The sequence below is a fragment of the Penaeus japonicus genome, unplaced genomic scaffold (genome assembly GCF_977035675.1).
Source record: "Penaeus japonicus unplaced genomic scaffold, GWHDUDI00000001_assembly GWHDUDI00000037, whole genome shotgun sequence".
Taxonomy (NCBI): domain Eukaryota; kingdom Metazoa; phylum Arthropoda; class Malacostraca; order Decapoda; family Penaeidae; genus Penaeus; species Penaeus japonicus.
Genome location: NW_028234439.1, coordinates 3,759,255 through 3,769,780, shown reverse-complemented (window position 1 = coordinate 3,769,780; position 10,526 = coordinate 3,759,255). Strand labels below are relative to the sequence as shown.

At 43.9% G+C, this 10,526-nt stretch overlaps 1 protein-coding gene across 2 annotated transcripts in view; it reads right to left on the bottom strand.

The window, feature by feature from the left end:
* Positions 1–10,324, bottom strand: part of Su(var)3-3 (lysine-specific histone demethylase Su(var)3-3) — a 14,732-nt gene extending 4,408 nt beyond the window's left edge. The window contains exons 1-12 of one of the 2 annotated variants that reach the window (XM_043030530.2): positions 10,113–10,324; positions 8,932–9,040; positions 7,289–7,425; positions 4,791–4,952; positions 4,382–4,498; positions 3,791–3,967; positions 3,316–3,458; positions 3,041–3,131; positions 2,758–2,892; positions 1,915–2,137; positions 1,548–1,700; positions 219–370 (exon numbers count right to left, since the gene is read on the bottom strand). In XM_043030530.2, coding sequence (XP_042886464.2) covers positions 219–370; positions 1,548–1,700; positions 1,915–2,137; positions 2,758–2,892; positions 3,041–3,131; positions 3,316–3,458; positions 3,791–3,967; positions 4,382–4,498; positions 4,791–4,952; positions 7,289–7,425; positions 8,932–9,040; positions 10,113–10,202 — 1,689 coding nt within the window. In that variant the 5' untranslated portion in view covers positions 10,203–10,324. The remainder of the gene's footprint in view (positions 1–218; positions 371–1,547; positions 1,701–1,914; positions 2,138–2,757; positions 2,893–3,040; positions 3,132–3,315; positions 3,459–3,790; positions 3,968–4,381; positions 4,499–4,790; positions 4,953–7,288; positions 7,426–8,931; positions 9,041–10,112) is intronic. The other variant, XM_043030532.2, reaches the window with a different exon arrangement.
* Between the last annotated feature and the right edge of the window lie 202 nt (positions 10,325–10,526).

The window sequence follows — 10,526 nt, the reverse complement described above, 5'->3', positions numbered from 1 at the left end:
AGGAAGAGGAAGAGAAGGAGGAGAGTGGGTGAACAGGAGGAGGAAGAGGGGAAAAAAGAGGAGAGAGCAGAGAAGGGGGGGGAGGAAAAGGGAGGGAAGAGAAAGGGGAAGAAGAGGAAGAGGGGGAGGGGGAGGGGGAGGGGGAAGGGAGGGAGATGAAGAGGGGAATTGGGAAAAGAGGAGGAGGAGGGGGGAGGTGAGGGAATCACAACAATTACCTTATTGAGATTTCCGAAACCTAATCTCGAGATTGCATCAACCTTCCACTGTGGCAAAGGTGGACTGAATGTGACAGTGTGTGGAGCATTCTGGTTTGCAATGACTGACTGCTTTAGAACACCCAGAGGTAGTGTGCATAAAACTGCATCAGCTGAAAAACAAAAGGAGAAAAGGTCAAAGTTCACTCTACTACTTCTGCTATTATCATATACAGTATCTTAGTTATGTTAACCCTCTCTGGACGGGTGGTACAGTACTGTACCGCGCATTCAAAAGCCCAGTGGCCGGGCGGCACAGTATTGTGCCAGCCATTTAATTGATTTAGGCCTAATAATTCGAACGCCCCGGCATTGGGACATTCAAGGCTGGAATGCCCCCGTCGTAAGTGGGTTAATTTACCACAATTACCAATTTGTGAATGTGTAAATTATTAATTAAAGGGAATCAATCACCAGAAAAATTAGAAAAATAATTATTTTTGCCTGCAAAATATACTTGGTGAAAAAGCACTTAGAAATAAGTAAATCTTCACCATCTTGCAAGTCATTTGGATACAATACATTAACAAAACTCTGAAGAAAAAAAAAAAAAAAAATTGCAAGAGTTATCTAGCAATACCTCTCACTAGTTGTCATCACTATAAACAATTGGGGGAATACTACATTGTTAACCCATTCCCGATGGGGGAATTCTAGCCTTGAATGTCCAAATGCCGGGGCGTTCAAATTATTAGGCCTAAATCAATTGAATGGCCGGCACAATACTGTGCCGCCCGGCAACTGGGCTTTTGAATGCGCGGTACACATGCTGTACCACCCGTCCTGTGTGGGTTAACCCATTAGCAGCGGATGGCATGATTTGCTGCAAAGGCAGAGTCGGTGATAGACGCGGATGGCACCATACCAGACATGTAAAACAGCCATCCTATTGCACAGACCTTTTTTTAATACCGCGACCAATGGGTTAATACTAAGGTCTTCTGAGTAAGCCTCCTAACAACAAAGATTTCTCACACTTCTCAATCAGCTCAATGCCTATCAGTCATTATCGGTTTGATTTCATTCATACACAAGCAGTAACTGTAGTAGCTTTTCACAGCTTTGACAATCCACTGTGCAGTATGTATTTAATAAGTGACAGTAATTCATAAATTTTCTGGTGTAACTTGGTGAAATCTGGAGAACCAGGTCATGATAGCTGTTGAGGGGGATAAACAGGCTGGAGGATTTGCGGTTCTAAAGGGTTATGACATCCTATCAAAAAATATATTTGTGTGTGTAAAAAACAATAAAACCTTGCACGATACTTATTCAATCCTTACAGCTTACCTTTTAAAGTCGCTGGGTTGGAGTGGTTACGGGCATTCGATACTGTGACCTCGACCCCGGTGTTTGTGTATAATATTTTGCGCACTGCGGTGTTTAGCCGGATATCTAGGCCTTCACTGAGTGCTACTGGAACACATGAGTATCCATTCCGAACTGGAAAAATACACAATTCTTAATTAAGTGATAATATATGGTTGTGTATATACATGTACTGACTGACTGACTAACTGAATGGATGCATAATTGAAAAGATGAATGAATGAATGAATGGATGGATGTGAGGAGGAGAAGGACACATAGATGAATGAATATATCCATATGTGTATACATACAGTATAAACAACACTAACTTCTCCACTGAACAAACCTGTAAGATGGCTGCCTGAGAACTCAAAATCATCATCTTGATCCCAGTGTTTAAGGGAGAGGTTATGCAAGGGAGTGGCATTGGCAAACTCGAGATTGGCGAAGTGCCAGTCTAGGATCTGCCTGTCACGGGAGGAGAGGTAGACGTCACTCGGAGACGATGCCTCGAGTTCCTGCAGTTTGTCCTCAATCTCACGCTGCTGTTCAACGAGCTGATCCCACTCCTGTATTTTGGGGGATGGTGTTTTAGGGGAAAGCAGAACTGATCTTTTTTCTTCTTTTTTCTTCTTTTTTTCTGTTTAATATGATTGCCAAGAGGGACAGATGTGTGTATGTATGTATGAATATATCTGTGCATATATATATATATATATATATATATAATATATATATATATATATATTATATATATATATATATATATATATATATTATATATAATATATATATATATATATATATATTATAATATATAATATATACATGTATAAATGTATATGCATCCATAAGTGTAGAATATAAACCAAGCTATATGCCTTTTAAATAAATTGAAAAACAAAATTGTTACTGATGTGTATATATAAGAATGTATGATCTCTTTCATGCCCAGATGTACACACAAGCACACGCACACGCACACCCATACCCATACACAGAAACACACACGCACACACACACACACACACACACACACACACACACACACACACACACACACACACACACACACACACACACACACACACACACACACACACACACACACACACACACACACACACACACACAAATAAAATAAATAAAAAAATATAAAAATACGGGTATAAATTCAACACATAGTCACCTTGCAGGCATTCTGCAATTCCCGCAGCTTGACACGGTAAACAAATTCATTTGTGATATTTCGTGAATTTCTCTTTTCACTCAGCTGTTCGTGCTCTTTGTGAAGTGTTTCAATCTTCCCGTGGAGTGTGTGCATCTAAAACAAACATCAAAACATTAGATTAATCAAAACATAATACTCTTTTATAATGACCTCATCTTACTGGTTAAATGACAATAACCTAAAGTATCAGTAAATATTCATGACTTCTATCAAAATGGATTGAACTAAGGCATCAACTCACCTTGTTTAAGACAGTCTTGAGTTTCTCTTGTAATTTGACAACTGTTTTCCAGTGATTAACCTGTTTTTCTTTAACATTCTTTTCTTGTAAGCTAGTTTATTTATAGTAAAAGAAAGATATTTATGTTAGTTGCAGTTATTGCAGTAATAAATATAACAAACATGATTGATCTCCTGCTATACACAGTTCTACTTGTTGCTTCATACATAACAGACAACAATATCAAGTCATATAAATTAATATTCTTCAACCAACTTTACTTCTCTTCAACTTACTTAATGACCCACTCCAGTGCTTCGCCAAGACTGATGGGACGATTATCAACATAATTAAAATCAAGCTGATGCGACAAGAAGCTGGTTGCCTCAAGGAGACGATTAAATTCCCTTTCGACCATTTCGTCTTTGTCTTTCAATACCTAAGCAGGAGAGAAGAGACTGCAGTGAACTTCGGGAAAAGTTTACATAACTAGAGAAAAGTAAGCAGCATATATTACATTTAATTTCAACTTGATTATGAAAAAAAAAAAAAAAAATTAATCTCTATCTTACATCTACAACAATTGATCATACAGGCAATAACTTTGCGTGTTCTCTTTAACCTCATACAGCAGGCACTTCTGCATGCATTACACTTATTTTTCAATGAATACATCATAAATGACCATATCCTAAGCATCGCATCAAAACACTTCATGCCACTTCCTTTCTCACATGTACTACTTGACTAACCCTAAGGCCAACAACTCACCGTATTCCCGTTGGACTCGTACAGCGGGCACTTTTGCTTGATGCAAATAAGTTCCATGTTGATCTGCTTCGAGAGGACGTTAAGTGGATTTCCTCCCAGCCCCGTCACCACCATTGCTCCGAGGTCGGCGATATATGCCCCCTTTCGGAAGGTTGCTATCCTGCCCCCAACCCGGTCCTGTCAGGTCAGATAAGCTTTGATGTACAATTCTTTAAATTAAGAGGAAAAGAGAGAGAGAGAGAGAGAGAGAGAGAGAGAGAGAGAGAGAGAGAGAGAGAGAGAGAGAGAGAGAGAGAGAGAGAGAGAGAGAGAGAGAGAGAGAGAGAGAGAGAGAGAGACAGAGAGAGAGACAGAGAGAGAGACAGAGAGAGAGACACAGAGAGAGAGACACAGAGAGAGAGACACAGAGAGAGAGACACAGAGAGAGAGACACAGAGAGAGAGACACAGAGAGAGAGACACAGAGAGAGAGACAGACAGAGAGACACAGACAGAGCCAGAGACAGGGAGAGAGAGAGACTGAGACAGAAAAGGGAATCAAAAAGAGACAGACACCCATTATAAAACCACATTCAACATGGCAAGAACTCACCCTCGCTTCCAATACGATGACTTCAAATCCAAAAGAACTGAGTTGCTGCGCAGCTGCTAGCCCTGCAATTCCGGCACCAATAACAATGATGCTCCCATACTTCTTTTGTGGCAGGGGCTAGGGAACGGGGGAAAAAAATCATTCAGTCTTGCAATTCGTTAACATTCAAACTTATCTAGTTATCATTATCATTATAAGTAATCAATATCATCATTAATCACTAGCACAACCACAATAACAATCTTTGTCATCATAATAGTTGATTATATTAAGGATAATGACGACAACGACTATAATAGCAAGGGCAATGGCAATAGCTAGGGGAATGACAATCACAACAGCAATGATGATGACAATGAAAATGAAAAATGACGGCAATAATGATCAATCAACCAATTAAGGTACTAACCTTCACACGCTTAAAGATCCCAAAGTTGATGTACCCATGGCGTTCAAGGTACGCGTGGATGCGAGCACACAGCACACTCTCAGAGTTGAAAGGTTGTTCGAGGTTTGCCATGACGCCTTCGTAGGTCAGTTCTTGGAGAGGATTTTCCAGCCACATTTGCAGCTAGTTAAAAAAAGGGAAGTAAATTTTCATTTGTCACAAAGCAAAGTGTAAGAAAAGCTGTATCAATATTCATATACATAAATATATTTTTTTTTTTCTTTTCTTTTCTTCAGACTGCCTTCTATTCCACTAGACTTTGAGCTTGAGGGAAAAATGGAACATAAGGCCTATAACTAGATATCAGTACCTTGTTCCAAGTAACTGTTATTGGCATTTACAGTTTTCTGCAATGCATTACTATAAGATCCTCTTCTCTAACAGAAACTTTAGTGAAACAGAAAAAAATTACATGGAATTACTTCCTTAACATAACTAGCAACTTAAAATAAATATGTAATAAATAATATATAGTTATAAACAAAAACAAAAAAACAGACAAGTAATTCAACACACTAATTAATGAACTAAATAACTGGCACATAAACCGACAAACAAACAAAATAACAGGTTAACTACCTAACTAACAATCTCAAGCCCCCAAGTACAACCCAGGACCTAACCCAAGCACTACCCCAGGACCTAATTCACCATTCAGTTTACATTGTCCTTATAAGGATTGCATTATCCTTACAAGTAAAGAGCATTATCATAATAAGTAATCATAACTGTTATGGATAATTAAACAGTAGCACTAACACTATCAGTCCCTAAACATGACCCCATGACCCAATTAACAATTTGGTTCCTGATGTGAAGGAAGAACATATTATCCTTATAAATAAAGAGTATAATATAAATTTAAGTAATAATTATTTTTATCAATCACTAACACTAACTATAACACTAACACTATCCTTATCCCTATCACTTTCACTACCGCTATCACTCTTGCTATCCTCATCCCTATTCTTATCACCATCTCTATCTCTATTACTATCCCTATGCCCATCCCTATCCCTATCCCTATCCCTATCCCTATCCCTATCCCTATCCCTATCCCCATCCCTATCCCCATCCCCATCCCTATCCCATCCCTCCCATCCCCATCCCCATCCCCATCCCCATCCCCATCCCCATCCCCATCCCCATCCCCATCCCCATCCCATCCTCCATCCCCATCCCCATCCCATCCTCCATCCCCATCCCCATCCCATCCCCATCCCTATCCCCATCCCCATCCCCATCCCCATCCCCATCCCCATCCCCATCCCCATCCCCATCCCCATCCCCATCTCCATCCCTATCTCCATCCCTATCTCCATCCCCATCCCCATCCCCATCCCCATCCCCATCTCCATCCCTATCTCCATCCCTATCCCCATCCCCATCCCCATCCCCATCCCCATCTCCATCCCAACCCCATCCCCATCCCCATCCCCATCCCCATCCCCATCCCCATCCCCATCCCCATCCCCATCTCCATCCTTATCCCCATCCCCATCCCCATCCCCATCCCCATCCCCATCCCCATCCCCATCCCCATCCCCATCTCCATCCCCATCCCCATCCCCATCCCCGTCCCCATCCCCATCCCCATCCCCATCCCCATCCCCATCTCCATCCTTATCCCCATCCCCATCCCCATCCCCATCCCCATCCCCATCTCCATCCTTATCCCCATCCCCATCCCCATCCCCATCCCCATCCCCATCCCCATCTCCATCCTTATCCCCATCCCCATCCCATCCTCATCCCTACCCCCATCGCCATCCTTATGCCCATCCCCATTCCTATCCCTATCCCCATCCCCATCTCCATCCTTATGCCCATCCCCATCCCCATCCCCACCCCCATCCTTATCCCCATCCCCATCCCCATCCCCATCCCCATCCCCATCCCCATCCCCATCCCCATCCCCATCCCCATCTCCATCCTTATCCCCATCCCCATCCCCATCCCCATCCCCATCCCCATCTCCATCCTTATCCCCATCCCCATCCCCATCCCCATCCCCATCCCCATCCCCATCCCCATCCTTATCCCCATCCCCATCCCCATCCCCATCCCCATCCCCATCCCCATCCCCATCCCCATCCCCATCCCCATCCCCATCCCCATCTCCATCCTTATCCCCATCCCCATCCCCATCCCCATCCCCATCCCCATCTCCATCCTTATCCCCATCCCCATCCCCATCCCCATCCCCATCCCCATCTCCATCCTTATCCCCATCCCCATCCCCATCCCCATCTCCATCCTTATCCCCATCCCCATTCCCATTCCCATTCCCATTCCCATCCCCATCCCCATTCCCATCCCCATCCCCATCCCCATCCCCTATCCCCATCCCCATCCCCATCCCCATCCCCATCCCCATCCCCATCCCCATCCCCATCCCCATCCCCATCATTCTCACCATCTCCGGCCCCAAACACGACCCCCAAGAGCCAACTCACGATTCGGTTCCTGATGTGCAGGAAGAGGCGGTGCGTGGGAGGGGGGCTCTTGACGATGTCGGAGAAGAGCGATCCCTCCAGAGTGGTGAGCTTGTCCGAGGGCATGCGACTCTGGAACGAGGCTCCTTCCAAGCCAACTGGATGAATTCACAAATCATGATGTGCGTTTTCTTTTTGTTTTTAACTTACTTGTTGTTTGGGGGTTTGTGGGTGTGGGTGTGGGTGTGGGTGTGGGTGTGGGTGTGGGTGTGGGTGTGGGTGTGGGTGTAGGTGGATGGGTGGACATATTGGATGTGGGTAGATATGGACAGATGTGGGTAGATATGGATTGATGTGGGCGTGGGTTGGCGAGCGTTTGGGTGTGGGTATAGATGTAGGTGTGGGTATAGATGTAGGTGTGGGTATAGATGTAGGTGTGGGTGTGGGTATAGGTATAGGTGCAGGTGTAGGTATAGGTGTAGGTGTAGGTGTAGGTGTAGATGTGGGTGTGGGTACAGGTCTAGGTGTGGGAGTGGGTGTGGGTGAGGGTGTGGGTGAGGGTGTGGGTGAGGGTGTGGGTGAGGGTGTGGGTGAAGGTGACAGTGTGGGTGTGGGTGAAGGTGACAGTGTGGGTGTGGGTGTGGGTGTGGGTGTGGGTGTGGGTGTGGGTGAGGGTGTGGGTGAGGGTGAGGGTGTGGGTGAGGGTGTAGGTGTGGGTGAGGGTGTGGGTGAGGGTGTGGGTGTGGGTGAGGGTGTGGGTGTGGGTGTGGGTGTGGGTGTGGGTGTGGGTGAGGGTGAGGGTGAGGGTGAGGGTGAGGGTGAGGGTGAGGGTGAGGGTGAGGGTGTGGGTGAGGGTGAGGGTGAGGGTGAGGGTGAGGGTGAGGGTGAGGGTGTGGGTGAGGGTGAGGGTGAGGGTGAGGGTGAGGGTGTGGGTGTAGGTGTGAGTGTAGGTATAGGTGTAGGTGTAGGTGTAGGTGTAGGTGTAGGTGTAGGTGTAGGTGTAGGTGTAGGTGTGGGTGTGGGTACAGGTCTAGGTGTGGGAGTGGGTGTGGGTGAGGGTGTGGGTGAAGGTGACAGTGTGGGTGTGGGTGGGTGAGGGTGTGGGTGAGAGCGAGGGTGTGGGTGAGAGCGAGGGTGTGGGTGTGAGTGAGGGTGAGGGTGAGGGTGAGGGTGAGGGTGAGGGTGAGGGTGAGGGTGAGGGTGAGGGTGAGGGTGTGGGTGTAGGTGTAGGTGTGAACATGGATGTAGATGTAGATGTGGATGTGGATGTGGATGTGGATGCGGATGCGGATGCAGATGCGGATATGGATGTGTGAGGGTGTGCTGGGTGTGCATATGTCAGTTTGTCTAAAAAACTAATGAAACCAATTCAACATCTGACCATAGTTACATACTTAGTCAAGTGTACTTAAACTAAATGTAAACTTATTCTTAAGATATCTATACCATGTAATGACACAAAAAAAACTCCTTTATTTAATTCCAAGCTTCTACATCTTGGTCTTTCTCCCATATACTTCCTATCATAAAGTAATTGACAACCATTAATCAATCACAAAAATATATCTTTACTGATATCCACCTGTACTTTGGAATAAACAACAGAATCACAACCCCATAGGGAAAACAACAACCATCGTACACATCGATTTTGAGATACATACCTGTAGGGTCATCCTGTTCCGCTTCTCCATCCGCCTCTTCTTTCTCTGTCTTCTCCGTTTTCACTTCCTCTTTCACTTCCGTGGGGGTCTGTTCCTCTTCCACCTCCGCCTGCAAATGATAAACATGTAATCACAAGAATCACTAACATGGTGGTTATTCGCAGTTTAGTACTTATAGTACTAAACAGACTACATTAGTTTACAGTACCATGAATATTGCATGTACCATTGCATTTAATTGCCTTCATGTACAGTTAAGGGTCTCATGCACTCAGACACATATGCACACATGAACACGCACGCAAACAAACAAACACACACACACACACACACACACACACACACACACACACACACACACACACACACACACACACACACACACACACACACACACACACACACATACACATACACACACACACACACACACACACACACACATACACATACACATACACATACACATACACATACACATACACATACACATACACATACACATACACATACACATACACATACACATACACATACACATACACATACACATACACATTCACATTCACATTCACATTCACATTCACATACACATACACACACACTGTATAATCACTCTGACAATTGTAAGATGGCTTCATTGTGTGCATAGAGTGAACTGTTTCCCTACAAAGTGATCGAGCCCTTCGGAAGTAAGAATGAACCGACTTTTACGTTCATGATCTGGCCACAACGTGAATGTGTGTGCATATATCATTCTGATGGACACATAAGGTATTTGCACATTCTGACCCTACGTTACATGTGGAATTGAAGTAATATCTAACAATATAAGAGATAGACAACAATACAAGGGTTCTAAAATCACTCCATGAAATCCACGAGTATATCTCCTTCTTCCACCCAACCACTGTCAATAAACACCTACACTTAGATAAACGAACAATTAACAACGTACCAGTCCACTATAATGATCATTAAATACGAACAACAAATATTCACTTAACAACTATCTAGCACATTTCACACTGCACATGTAACCACATTATCATCACAGTATCATACAAAACCCACTTTTAAGCGTAATTATCAACCTTTCCGTGATGAATAGCATAATTAAAACCCTAGTTTCGTCTTTAAAAAAAAAAAGCCCAAAAGACGGACCACCAGAACACACATACCTTCCCTCTTTTCTTCTTCCCTTTCCGTACATCATCTTCTTCTGGTGTTTCTACCGGCCGTTTTAGATTGGTCACTTCTTTACTCTCCATAAGTAGGCCGTTCTTCTTTTTCGTAATTTTGTCTACTTTGGGGGGTACAGCTAAGCGAGAAAATGACGTTTTCTTCCCAGGCAGTCAATAACAAGTTTGTAAACACTGAATGAAGCTGTTGTGAGTATCGTGCGCGTTGTTGCTATTGTTGTACGGCGTTGTCGTAAACATTAGTGTCATTATCTTCATTTTTTGTGGTTTTCATGGATCTTTTGATATTTTTGAGGTGGTAATATGAATTTGTTTGTTATTTGTTATTTTGTGTGGGATGACTTTTTGTTGGAATGTTCTTAGCTGAATAGTTTGTAAATAGTAATTATCGTA